At 41.1% G+C, this 15,033-nt stretch overlaps 1 protein-coding gene across 1 annotated transcript in view; it reads right to left on the reverse strand.

The window, feature by feature from the left end:
- Positions 1–15,033, reverse strand: part of CCDC88C (coiled-coil domain containing 88C) — a 117,093-nt gene that overhangs the window by 96,196 nt on the left and 5,864 nt on the right. Inside the window, exon 3 of the mRNA XM_063117962.1 lies at positions 1,829–1,937. Coding sequence (XP_062974032.1) covers positions 1,829–1,937 — 109 coding nt within the window. The remainder of the gene's footprint in view (positions 1–1,828; positions 1,938–15,033) is intronic.

Here is a 15,033-nt window from a genome sequence, read left to right on the forward strand (position 1 = left end):
TAGCATTTATTTCAGTAGCATTAATTTGAATGCCATGTTTTCCAGGGATTCCTGTTGCACAAGTACTGCCTAATGCTAAGGGCAACATAATTTGCACTAGCATAATGACAGTGTTAGACGCTACCCCACATTAGCGCTGTCAGTGGCATCCTTCCAAAAGGACATAATAGGATACAATATTAGAGCATTTCCAAATGTCATAGACTTGAACTGCTTGTGAACCAATCACATGATCATTTGAATCTCCAGCATTTATCTTCTTTAAGAAGCTCATATGTGTTTTTTTTTAAAAAAAAAGCTGTATCAATTTTGCAGACTACAGTATATTTGCTGATTTAACCTAAGTTCCAACAGATAAACAAGGTAATGTTCAGAGGACAACTTTCAATGCCAATTGATTAGTGTTGCACCTCAAATCATGAATCCAAATATATTCAATGTCAGGTTTGTGACCATCCAATAAACAGCAGGGCCTTAAAAGAAAAGAACAAAACTCTTTAATAGGTTTAGTATTGTTGGAAGATAAGAGGCAACTAGCACATCTGGGCCAAACTTCTGCAAAATTTGTATCTATTTCCAATTGTATTGAGATTCTGCTGAATCAGGTAACATATAGACTGGTCACAAATCTTCAAAGGAGTAAATCTCATAACTAGAACTAAAACAAATTTAAACTTCCACAAGTCAACCCATGTTTTCCACCAGATTTTCTTTCAGACAATATAGAAATCAAGATTTTCCCAGATCTCTGTGTTAGTATTGATTGAAATGAAATGAGATTGAATTGCAGTAGCCAACCAGGCCTTTCCAATCAGTTTGATGGTGTGACTATACATTGTTGGATAATTTAAGTGCTGATAGCCTCAAACTGCCCAACCATGAAGTAATCTTGCTAGTTCTAGATGTGCCCATCCAGGTGGATAGAAAATGTTAGATAAGGACCAGTGCTTCACACTAGCTAATAAGAAAATGTCATTATGGTACACTATTAACTTTAATATGTCAAATCCACCTTCATCCAGAAGAAGTTACTTGCGTATATTCTATTTTAGACTTGACATTCAGTACTGATTTAAAAAACTATCTTAGAGATTATCTATTTTGTCAAAGCATTCTTGAAGAATAGGAACCAGAAGTCCTCTTAAAAAATAAGTGCCGGGATGACCTTCATTTTGAATGTGTCTTTCAAAAGGACCAGTAACCCAGGTTAAACAAAGCAAAAGGCTTCATGAGGGCACGCATAGCTGATCATGTTCTTGAGTTACTGTCAAGGCAATTCTTCTCCTGCCCATATATAGTTTTGTGTGCATTGCAAACTGAATGCAAGTCAGAGAAGAGTAAGGTAACTAGGAAGAGTGTGTCACAGGAAATCACTTCTTATTGGTGAATGCTAGATGCTAAGATGTGAAATTCTTTGGTTTTAATAAGCCAATACAGCAATGTTGCTAGCAACCGTTTTGCACACAAAAAGCCATAGCTTGAAAGTAACTCACTTTATCACATTCACTGTAATTTCCATTGTTATCTACGGACAGTTTACACAATCTACCCAACACCATTCCTACACATGATGCATAGGAATTTGAGGAGTTACCTAAAATTAAATACATTTCCCCTTTAAAACACACATACAGAACTTCTAATGTGTTTCAAGGAACAGAGCATTAACTGAAAATATTTCAGCAAACACAGCTTCCTGTCTATTTCCTGTGGCAAGTCTCTCTCTCTCTCTCTCTCTCTCTCTCTCTCTCTCTCACACACACACACACACACACCAAAAGCAATTAAATTATTGTGTATCTCCAATATAAAAGTACAAAAGGTATACCTGATAATAGGTCTTGATGTTTCTGACCAAGATAGTGAGGTTTTGAATCCGGAGGTTGATATCATTGTTGACAGGTTCATTGACACGCTGGTTTGTTGGCCGTGGATCTCTATAAGAGGAAACCAGAGTTTTAGAAAAGTTAAAAGAATATAGGAATTTAACAATTATTAAAACACACTCTTTCCTGAGCACCCCCTCAATGTCACTTGCTCCTTTGGCTGCCACTCAGTTCACCCTATTTCACTCTGAAACCATAAATCCCTAAGTTCTTTGCCCTCACAAAGTCACTCTTCAAGTTGCACAGAACAAGATGTTAGAATTCTGGATTTTACTTCAGACAGTAGGGCCAGTATTGCATATCCTAAATATTCCCCCTCAGATAGCAATATATATTACACACATGTATGGAAAGAACTAAAACTTCAGACTAAAAGGTGCTCGTTTCACTACAAATAGGGCATTTTAACATTCCAAAATGCAACCTCCCATCTGCAAACTGAAGTCTTGCAGTCCAAATTTGACCATTTCATTCTGAACAATTTGTACAATAGTCCTTATACCCAAAATAAGAACATAAGAAAAGCCACGCTGGATCAGACCAAACATCCATCTAGTCCAGCATTCTGTCCACACAGTGGCCAACCAGCTGCCCATAGGAAACCCATGAGCAGGACATGAGTACAACAGCACCATCCCACTCATGTTATCCAGGAAGGCCCGGTCTTCATGTGCAGGAGAATGAGCGGGTAGCATGAACTGTGCTACTCCAGACTACAACATGAGGTGTGCTATTTTTAAATCATCAACAAACCCACTATTCCTAAAAACAAAACCACAACAAAACATGAGACGTCAGAATCGTGCTCGTTTCCCACTTTCAGGAATGGTAGTCCATTCTACTACCAGAAGATTCTTTCTACTTCCTGTGTAAACAAGACAGAAACTATTTGTTATGTACAGCCCCCAGCTAACTATATGTACTATGCATAACAGCACCAGCAATTATGTAATAAAGGTACTGACAATGAAGGGTGTTACAAAGGCAAACACCTAAGTAGTCCTTGCTTCAATATTTCTTAATTAAGTCAAGGAATTTTTTCTACCTTAAAGCAAACTAGCAAGCTGTTCTACTGTATGTAAACCTCAATTGTATAAAACTGTTGTAAGAAAGAGATCACTTATCTACTGTTGTATGTCAAGTAGTTTCTTGCTCCAAGCCACTCACCAGTACACAAGACTTAGCAGTTTAGGGCTAATTTACACAACACATTCTCCATCCACACAAACAATTCCAGCCTTTTTCAAATGCAGGCCCACCAAGTGATCACAGATATGTTAGAAGCCATGTTGAGGACTGAGATGTAGGGAGGGAAAGAATATCCAGTGCCCTGGTCTGCCAACTGGTGGAATTTGCCCACTGTCTTTCCCCAACACAGTTCCTGAACAGCATGTGTTAGGTATGCAGACGCGAGCAAGAAGCCCACACAGCTGCTCACAAACAAAAGAAAAGCTCTCATTACAAGGAGCTTAATCCGATTCATCAACAAGGCGGAGATCAGATGCATAATAATAATTTTTAAAATTACAGCAGGTGACGGCAAAAGCAAAAGCTTGAGGCTTTCAAAGATGTCTGGGAAAGATTACTACCCAAAGGGTTTCGATTCTAGGTTGTCAGACTTTGGCCTGTTAAATTGCCTCCATTACAAAAGGCATGGTTTGGCCTTGAAGCAAGAGAATTAGACTCCTGATTCTCATCCACTCAAGGTTTGCAGCTTCTCTTTTCACTCAGATATAGTACCTTTATTAACTCTGGGCAACAAAGGATTGTGAAGTTTGATGGGGCAGAGGGGGAAGAAGAGGGATGGTGAGGCAGTTACCATAGACAATGCAGTGAGTATGATAGCACATGATAGCACTCTTCAAATACTTAAAAGGTTATCACACAGAGGAGGGCCAGGATCTCTTCTTGATCATCCCAGAGTGCAGGATACGGAATAATGGGCTCAAGTTATAGGAAGCCAGATTCTGGCTGGACATCAGAAAAAACTTCCTCACTGTTAGAGCAGTACAACAATGGAACCAGTTACCTAGGGAGGTTGTGGGCTCTCCTAGACTAGAGGGATTCAAGAGGCAGCTGGACAACCATCTATCAGGGATGCTTTAGGGTGGATTCCTGCACTGAGCAGGGGGTTGGACTCAGTGGCCTTATAGGCTCCTTCCAACTCTACTATTCTATGATTCTATGAGTAGGGCAAGGCCTAATTGCTAAATCTCCCCCTCTTAGCTTTTCGCAAAACAAATGTGGCATCAAAGCCCTTAAAACAGCCTCCTCCCAACCTGGCATCTTCCATGTGTGTTGACTACAACATGCTACAACATGCAATTGTAGTCCAACACGTCTGAAGGGTGACTGTTTGGGGAAGGCTGCCTTAGAAGAGGTAAAATCTGCTTCCCCCATACCAACTGGAAAAGCTTCGGAAAGAACCCTAGGAAAGTTCAGAAGGGCTAAATTGCTCTGGCTCCTAGTTATCCTTGTCAGTGGAGGTTGGACCATCCCGTTTCCATTTCCAGTTGGGCTTTACTTCCCTCCCCTAGGAGTAACTGCCAGCCAGCCATTTTTTCAACAGTGGGAGACTATTGAGGTGGGGCTAAATATCTTCCCTGCCCGCAGGGACCCCAGCCACAAAGGCCTAAACAACAAATGACAACAGGAGACTCTGACCTTCAAATACTGCTTCATAGTTGTGTTTATATAAACATATTCTTATTAATGTCACATTATATTGTATCTTATTGCTACCAATTCCCCCCATCCTCCTCACCCTCATTTGACCATCCTTTTCTACAATTCAATTCTAAGGTCCAAATGTTGTTTCTGGATTTTTGCAAATTAGTAGTAAGAATAACACAATCGATGGAGTAGCAAGATCCAAAACATTCATCCCTCTTCTTAAAAACGGGATTTGCATTAAAAAAAAATTAGTTACCATCTCACCAAAGCGAAGTCTTCCATGGAAGTACATGGTTTATGTCAAAAACTCTTCAAAGGGAGTTAAGTGGTGTTACTTTTAAAAGCAACATCAAATTCATTTTAAGATCTGCTAGCACATTTTCCAGTCTCCAGTTCTGCATCATGATTTGGCAACCGTTTACAACATGACTGACTGAATTCTACGGTCACCATTATGTATTTATTAAGCTACTGAGAGGTTGTTGAGAAAATTCAATTAAGGTGTTAATGGGCAATTAAATGAGAAACAAGCTGGAGGGGGTTCAGAGGAGGGCAAAGAGGATGATCCAGTTCTGGAAACAAAGCTCTAGGAGGAGAGACTGAAAGAACTGGGCATATTTAGCCTTGAAAAGAGAAGACTGAGGGGGAGTCATAGTAGCACTCTTCAAATAGTTATTTTTTTATTATTACATTTATATACCGCCCCATAGCCAAAGCTCTCTGGGCGGTTTACAAAGATTAAAACATTGAACATTAAAACCGATATACAAAATTTAAAACCATAAAAAGCAGAAAAACAGGTTAGTTAATATCCATTTAAAACAACTATTCTGGGCCAGTTAAAATTCAACATATGCTGTTAGATGCCTGGGAGAAAATTCTTGACCTGGCGCCGAAAAGATAACAATGTTGGTGCCAAGCGAGACTCACTGGGGAGATGGTTCCATAATTGGGGGGCCACCACTGAAAAGGCCCTCTCCCTTGTTGCATTTATATCCTGCCTTTTTTTCCTCCAAGGAACCCAAGGCAGTGTACATAATCCTCCTCCTCACTATTTTATCCTCACAACAACAACCCTGTGAGGTAGGTTGTGCTGAGAATCTGTAACTGGACCAAAGTCACCTAGTGGGTTTCCATGGCTGAGTGAGGACTAGAACCCAGATTTCCTGTCTCCCAGTCCAACACTGAAAGGTTGTCACACAGAGGGCCAGGATCTCTTCCCCATCACCCCAGAGTGTAGAATACGGAATAATCATGCATTGACCAGGGAACTGGACTTGATGGCCTTATAGGCCCCTTCCAACTCTACTATTCTATTATTCTTGTGCATTTCCATTAAGCTGCTGTGAATACATTCAACACAATCCTCAGAAGAAATTTTGACAGACTCTCTCTCTCACACACACACCCCCACACACCGCTGTGAATAGTGGCCACATGACAAGGCAGCTTATTGTGAAGTCTGCAGGTCACTACAAAGAACTTTATTTCCAATGAACACGTTCATCCCATCATCTGGCACAGACACCCCTATGCAATGAGGGGATTTATCACAAAGGAAGTAGCTGTTTGGGGCTGTTCCAAAACAAAACAAATGACCACCAGTAGCGTATCCAGTCTGTAAATTTATAGATTTAAAAATTTAGAATTATAATCATAGAATAGTAGAGTTGGAAGGGGCCTATAAGGCTATCGAGTCCAACCCCCTGCTCAATGCAGGAATCCACCTTAAAGTTTAACTGAAAGATGGCTGTTCAGCTGCATCTTGAAGTCTTCTAGTGTGAGAGAGCCCACAACCTCCCAAGGTAATTGGTTCCATTGCCATACTGCTCTGACAATCAGGGAGTTTTTCCTGATGTCCATTCGGAATCTGGCTTCCGGTAACTTGAGCCCATTATTCCGTGTCCTGTACACTGGGACGATAGAGAAGAGATCCTGGCCCTTTAGAGATTTAAAAACCTCTCTCTCTCTCTCTCTCTCTCTCTCTCTCTCTCTCTCTCTCTCTCTATATATATATATATATATATATATATACACACACACACACACACACACACAGATTGAGAGAGAGAGAGAGAGAGAGAGAGAGAGAGAGAGAGAGAGAGAGAGAGAGAGAGAGAGAGATTTTAAAATGTGAAAATTTGGGTATAAAACACCAGCTTCAATCACAAATAAGAGTATGCTACAATACCATTTCTCAGCCAGAACGAATCACAGGAACAGGCCAAGCCTCAGTGAGGGAACTGTTTTGGGGTAGCATCCACAGTAAACTTTCAACCAAATAAAGAAGATAATTAAATTTGGATTGGAGTAACCAACAACACATCGATGAGCAGCAATGATACTTGGTCCCACCATCATCATAGGCATAGTGGGCATACAACAGAGTGCCTTCTTGGTGGTCATTCACCAGATTTAGAACTCCCTGCCAAGGGAGTCTTAGTTGCCCCCTCTCTGTATAACAGAAAACATCTAGTAGCCTCTGCTAATGCAACCTTCCACAACCTAGTTCCCTCCAGATGTGTAGGACTGGCTGCGAATTAATGGAGTTGCAGTCCAAAACTTCTGAAGGGACCCAGGCGAGGCTGTACTAATCTATCAATACAGGAGAAAGTGTGGTAGCTCTGTTTTCACGATTTTTTATAAAAAAATGACCAATTACCACCATTTGCACATGTGCAAATGACATGTAGACACACCCTCTGGCACATTTACCAACATAGCCATGTGTTCCATGGACTAAAATTTTAGTCTGTGTGTATTTCTCTCCACTTTAGAAGATCTGAACTTCAGATCTCCCAGACAGATCTCCTTGAACTCTGAGCAACAAGCACAACCCCATCTAAATTTTCAGGGTTACAAGCCTGTTGTGTTGTGCGTCCGGTACACTTTTGTAATTCTAGAAGCCAAATGAAAGGTGCTGAACTTGGAGAAAGCTGGACAATATGTTTCAAAGAGTTATTCACCTTTCCAAATTCTGTGTGCATGAATAGGCTCTTCTGGCTATTAAACAGAGCTCACTGCCCTGAGTCAGAGGGAGGAGGAGAAAGAAAAAAAACCGAACTGATTTAGCATGTTTGGCACCTACAGCAGAATTACTACCACCATGAAAGATAAATGACTTCCGATGGCTGATTTTCTATTGCTTGTAATTATATCACAGTGCAAAGTCCTGGAAAGAATATGATGGAAAAACAAGCTCATGACTAAACTTTATGCTAAAAATGCCAAGATTAACTGAAATACCAAACAGATACGGTAATGGGTTTTGTTCAAAGAGCTTCTACCCAAGCTTAGGTAAGTGTTCAAGTAAGTCTGTACACTATTTCAGGAAACCCTTTCCACACATTGACCCATTTGCTGAGGATGTTTGACACACAGCATTCTGGGGCATGTTTTAGCCACCTCGAGAACTCTTGTGTACAGAAAATAAAATAAACAGGACGCAAAGTCAGTTCACGCAGGGCAGTAGCCAGTTCTCACCACTGCCTCACAAGAACCAAGAGTGGAACCCAGAACAAAGCCAATATTGTCCTGTAGCTGCATACTGCTAGGGCAGAAGAGCAGTGTCATTGAGCAAGTTTGCCCAAACGTCACTGATTTTCACACTCAGGGACCCTCATAAGCTTCCAAGATACCTCTAGATTCTCCAGAGAAACAATGTTCTATTGTATTGGTGTCCTCCAGACATGTGGAACTAGGATTTTGACTGGTTCATCGAAGGATTCTCTATTCACTACTGATTATCACGTTTGAAGCCCTAAATGGCTTGAGGCCTAAATACCTGAAGAACTGCCACCTTTCATACTAGCCTTTTCCAGCAGGCCTACCCAGATGAATGTGAAATCAAGAATTTTTAAGATGTGTTGATTTGTTGTACTAATGTTGTTCCCTGCCTCAATCCAAAGGGAGAGGCAGGTAGTAAATATATATATTATTACTATTATTATTATCCTGCCTGTTCACTAAGATCTTTAGAGGCCGTTCTCTGAATTCCATCAGTGGGAGACATACATTAAGCATTTACAAAGGAAAGGACCTTCTCCGTGTTTGAAGTACCTTCCCAAAGTGGATATGATCAGCTCAAACTTTGCTTTCTTTTCAATGCTAAATTAAAACCTTTCTTTTTTTCTAACCATTTTTTTTTTTTAGAATTCTACAATTTAACATTTTATTTTTTAAAACGGAAGTGATTGTTATGTTTTTGTTTTGCTTGCTGGTTGAAGGGTTGCTGTTTTAATTTGTCTTTTAATGTGTAATTCTATGGTTTTTATATTGGGATTTTTTTATTATTTTAATATTGTGTACACCACCCTGGGATACATTGTGGATGAAGGGCGGTTTATACATTTCAGCAATAAATAAACTACCCATCCTTGATCATTGGCTATGCTGTCTGAGGCTGATGGGAGCTGTAGTCCAAAAGACCTGGAGGGCACAAGGTTGGGTAAGGCTGTTCTACTGCATTAGGAACTTCAGAACATTTAACATCCCTCAATCTTTTCAAATTATAATTTGCTTATCATCTTACCCACTTCAGAATTTCTTCTTCTGCAGCAACTGTTGAGCAGCAACAGCTGAGTCATATTGTGCCAAGCACAAAAGTAGATTTGAGGTCTGGCCTGTAACATGGCGTTCATAGTGGTTTGGTCTTGGGCAGTTGAAAACATGTCTGTCTCACCTGGTGATGAACAGATGGTGACCATATAACATCCTGGTTTCAGCATTAATTGGAGGCTATACAGTTGAGTCATTGCTCTCCAGTTGCCCTTGTTAAGAGGGACCTACATGGCTATTGCTGTCTCTCTCAAAAAATAAATGTACACACTTTGCCCATGCTACACAACAGGTGTTACATGAAACTCCCAGCATTATCAATGCCTGAAAAACATTTCCATGGCCACAACAGAGAATAGCATAGGGAATTTACACGGGGAGCACTGGGAAACGAATGCAAGAATGGTTATGCATGTTTGATGACACTTTCACCAGTGTTTACCATCAACCAACCATCTTCTATCTAATTCACAAATATTTTACTGACCCAATGAGACCAGTAAGGAGACTATAGGGCTGTTTACACATAATGGCACTGAATTCTGGGAATGCATACTTTGTGAGAGCCACTTCCAGTTCCCAGTAACAGCCTACGAATCTCGTGACGACCAACCCCAGGCACTTTGGGTTGTTCATGGGTTAATACAGCATTTGTAGGTTGTTGCTGAAAACGTGGAGCAGTTTGTGAATACAGCACACATTCTTACAAACCGTGGGTTACTTAACCCATGATTTGCCTTCATTACTTGTGAATAATGTCAAAGATGCACAGAGTTCATAAAGACAAATAATTGAATTTGTTATACCAGGGGAGTTTAACAGCCCGTTCCCCTGAAACAATGAAGGAGGGTTGCTTCTTTTCCAGCCTGCCACCTGGGAGCCGTTTATAAAATATTAAGGATAGAGACGAGCAAACGAGAGATGTCTATGAAATACAGATGGGACAGAAGAAGATTGCCTTACGGGCGTCTATTTGCCTGCTGTTGTTTGGTTCAGTCTGAGTGGATAACTACATCCCTCACATGAAAATGTAACAATTGCCTGGACAGCTCAGACCAGAGAAAAATCTAGCACCTTCTCTCCAACACCATCTAAACAGAGACCTCCAGGAAATGCACAACCAGAGTGGAGAGAGAGTCATCCCGTCTTTGCTCCTTTTGAAATATTCTGGACAGACTAGCTTGCAGACAAATATCTTTGCTTGTAGACAAGAGAGCATCAAAAATTCACAGCTATTCTTATATTTCCTCTTTCATCACATACAGATGTCACAATGCCAGCCTCTGATACCTTGGCGCCCTCCATACATGTTGGACTACAACTCCCATCATACTGGCCAGAGATAATGGGAGGTGTAATCTAATACATCTGAAGGGCACCCAGCTGAGAAAGGCTGACATAAACCATTCACTGGATGGAGTGGCCATACAACTAGTCCCCCTCAACCAGGGTTAAGGAAACACAATGCCTGCTCTCTGACATAGGCAAAACATATTTGTTTCTTCTTCTGGTAGAAACAGTAACAACAAAACAGATCCCACCTAACAAGGATAACTAGAGACAAATGACTAAACTTCACAGCTTCTAAACAAAGCTGAAACCAGGTTGCTACGAGGGAACCAATATGTTTTGTTCAGAAGTGGGACTCTCTTTACTAGGATTAATCTCCATGAATTTGTCCAAACCCTTTTACAGCCATCCAGGCTAGTGGCTCAATACTACATCTTGCAGCGATCAATTTATAATTTATGCATCTGTGAAGTAGGCCCAGGTCCAGCTTTTGTTGGGGGGGGGGGGGGCTGCCCTCATCTAGCCTTCCAGTACTGTTACACCTGGGCACCCCCTCCCTGGCATGAATGAGCTCACCAAGTGGCAGCAGTACCTCTATGGAAGTGCTGCTGGGTAAGCCCACGAGCAAACACGAGGGGGTAGGGGAAGCCGCCAACCTTGTGCTTGCAGGCTCACCTGTTAGTGATGCTTTAAAAGGATATTGTTGGGTAAGCTGGTGAGTGAGCCAGTGCAGGTGCCATGCGTGGGACCAGTGAGACGTCAGCCCTGGTGGCCCTGCCCGAGAGCTACAGCCGCAACAAGTGCTCCACTGTACTGATGCCAGGCCTGATGTAAAGAACAACTTCCTTTTCATTGTTCTGATTCTACTGGAAGTGAGTTTCAGCAGAAGTTCTAGCATTTTAGGAAGAAGAATAACTTCTCCCTATGCAAATACCTAGCAGACGGAGTCTCTGAGAAAGAGTATTTCTCAGTATTTCATCGGGTGCTTTGGCGTTCCAAGGCAGTTATGGTGGACTGCAACTCCCATCATTTCCATCCAGCATGGCAATTGCTGGTTGGGCACTATGGGAGTTGCAGTCCAGTACATCTGTTGGGCACCAGGTTGGGGAAGGCTGCTCCAAGGCATAAAGCAAGGACAAAGCTGTCACCAGTAACCTGAGAACCTTGTTTACTGAACTACATTGTTGGGGAAAGGGAAGAGAAAGGGAAAGTTCAGTTTTTATAGCATGGGTGTGAATTTCCAACAGATCCTGAAGTAACACAATGTAAGGCACCGAATGTTTGCTCTTAAATGGACAACATAGGTTGCTGCCAACTAAAGTAGACCCACGGAACTCAGAAAAGGTGTATAAACTACCACAACAGGAGTATTTATTTATGATTACATTTATATCCCACCTTTTTTCCTCTTGTAAGGAACCCAAGGTAGTTCACATGGTCCTCCTCCTCTCCATTTAATCCTTACAAAAATCCTGAGCTAGGTCAGGCTCACAGTCATTTACTGCCCCAAACTCACCCAGTGAGCTTCATGGCTGAGTGGGGGGGGGACTAGAACCCAGATCTCCCAAGTCCCAGTCCAACACTCTAACCACTACCCCACACTGTCTTTTGTTAATTAACCAGAAAATAAAACATTTATTTGTGCAGCACCACAGATGTGGCCAATACTCAACATATGGGTTCAGATGAGTTGCAGGTTGCTTATTATTAAAATCGAAACTGCCAAATTGATTAATATCTTTATAGCAGACTACCTTAAAGGTTGTGTATTACCTGGCACAAATACTTACATAAAGGACATGTTGTGTGCTTATGTTGAAAGGCTGTCTATGACAACCTTCCCCTGATGTGCTGTATTACAATCCCCATCACCCCAGCATGCACAGCCACTGGCTGGGGCCAATGAATGTTGTAGTCCAACACATGCTTCAGGGAACCCAGTTGAGGAAGGCTAGTCTAAAACAACTAATACATCTGAATTTATGCTGGGGTTAGAGAATCATCTACTAAAACAAACCAGCTAATTTTAATGTTAACTATGCAGGTCATGGCAGCTGAGTAGAGGTTTGTTTCTGACTATTTATCTACTCTGAGCCCAGGTATTTCAGTAGCTTTATTTGCTAGATAAATATGCTTAATCATCCAGTTATTTATAAAATGTATTGACTTCTTTTCCTAAGAAATAAATAATCCTAATATTTACAAGCATTTAAAACCCCACATAAACCATCACAACAAAGCAAAATGCAGCAAAAAAACACCCTACTATACTCAGCCAATTCATAGGACATTAAAACAACCATAAATCAACTAAAAGCTCAGACGTGATGACAGGAGTCTGGGGAACAATTGTCAAAGTAGGGCAATCCACAGGAAGAGCCCAGCTCATGAACAGGGTTATTACTGTACTTGTGCACCTCATGACCAACCACAATTTGCACCCCAGTCTAACCTACCCATAAAATTATCTCAGAGGGGAAAGGGACAAAAAGTGTTAAGTTCTGGCAGGTTACGTAAATAAGCTAAAATAACTCCCCAAGCTAAATGCAAGAGATAAAGATATTGAAATGTGGGCCAAAACAGACATTACTTTAAATCTGTATCTAGCAGCTATGTCTTTCTCCCCACTACTTTTTACTGTACAATAGGTAATCCAAATCTCAAAGGCCCCCCTATTCTTACCAAAGGGTCCAGATCAGCTAGAGTAAAAATGAAAAAGAGATGCAGCTGTTAGATACAGATTTAAAATAACATCTGTTTAGTTCCCCAGTCCCACCCAGGGAATAAGGAGTGTGCTGACATAAGTTTACTGTCATGAAACATAACGTAAGTTTGCTATTGCATTAAGGGGTGAAAACTCTGCTCAAAGCCCATGAAAGATACTGAGATCATCAAAGGTACTGAAGTTTACACAATCCCTACAGAAGCCTTCTCCACTCCTGGGTCCCCAGGTGCAAATACAAATGTTTTCGGACTTCACTTCCCATCACCCCAGTCAGTGTGGCCAATGGTCAAAGATGATGGAATTGTAGTCCAAAAACATCCGGAGACCCAAAATTGGGGAAGTCTGTCCTATTCTAGGGATGGGCAACTTCTCACCCCCTAAATGTTTTGGCCTATAACTCCCATCATCCATCAACACTAGCTATGCTGGCTACAGCTGATGGGAGTTGTAGGCCAAAACATCTGGAGGGACACAAGCTGCCTACACCTGCTCTAGAGCTTACATAAGAAACTCATCTAAGTAGTCACCTCTTTTGTTTTAATTGATTTTAAAATTGCATATACTTCCTTTAAGGAAAATTGAATAGGCTGCCTTTAAGCCCTCTCAAGGCGGCTTTGAATCATGTGGTTAGAGTGCTGGACTAATACTCGGGAGGCCCAGGTTCAAGTCCCCACTCAGCCATGGAAGCTCACTGGGTGAATTTGGCCCAGTTATTCATTCTCAGTCTAACCTTCCTCACAGGGTTGGTGTGAAAATAAAATGTGGAGGAGGAGGAGGAAGAGGAGGGAAGAAGAATGTACATGCCCTTGGCCTCCTTGGAGGGAAGGCAGGAAATAAATGTAATAAATAAATAAATCACAAAATTTCAAACACAAACAACAAAAGCTATGTGTACTGCAGGGAAAGAAGTTCATCAGTCAGATCTGCACCATGTTCAGACAGGCAGCCCTGTTGTCTAACTACCAAGTCATCACTTCGCCACCCACAGGCCAAGAATCTAAATGTAGCAGATTAATTCATGCTGAACAAACCATCTACTGTGCTTTTTTTAAATGCAATGAAGTGCAACCTTAAATCTTATGTAATACAACAACTTAAATAACATAATGAGATGCACATGCCACACTTGGATCTTTCATCAAAACATTTATTCGGTTTCAGTTTGAAAGCTAGTAGCCTGGTTCGCACATAGTACTAAGCCATGGTATGGGTTGCTGAATTCTGGGTTGTTGTGGTGTTTGAATGTGGCCATGATAACAAACCATGGCTTGCTAACAACAACCAACCCAGAAGAAGAACCCATGTTTTGTTGTTGGGTTGTGAACTCTAGATAGTTTAAACCATGGATTGTCATTGCAAAGGCATTTGGGATACAAAGAGAGAACAGCTGAAGGAGGAAGTAAACAGAGAACCCAGGGATTGAGAAAACAAACCATAGTTTGCTTGATGGTCTGTCAGGCAAACCTGATTAATGTAGCAAACCATGGATTAAATAAACCATGGGTTAGCATTATGTGTGAACCAGACAATATCTTGGTTCAAGTCCATGTACAGTTGTAGACCTCATCAAACACAGTTACTCTTAGGGCCTTTCCAACTAAAATGGTGAAACAGGAACCAATTTCTTCTTCCCAATACAGTATGGATGACTATGAAAACTTCTTACAGAAAGGGAAGCAATGATAAAAAAATAAAAATAAAGCACAGCTTGCTCAATAGCAGAGGCAGTTTCTGAACCCAGTTTCAAGACCCAAAACGCATGAGCTCTTATGCAAAGCAGTAACAGTAGTCCTACTAATAATATCACCTTCTCTATATCCTGTTTTTCGTAACACAGTTTTGCTATATCTTGAAGTTAGCTGCAATCACAAGGAAACATAAAAATCCAAACCCAATTCATCA

This window comes from Elgaria multicarinata, chromosome 2 (assembly GCF_023053635.1).
Source record: "Elgaria multicarinata webbii isolate HBS135686 ecotype San Diego chromosome 2, rElgMul1.1.pri, whole genome shotgun sequence".
NCBI classification, from domain to species: Eukaryota; Metazoa; Chordata; class Lepidosauria; order Squamata; family Anguidae; genus Elgaria; species Elgaria multicarinata.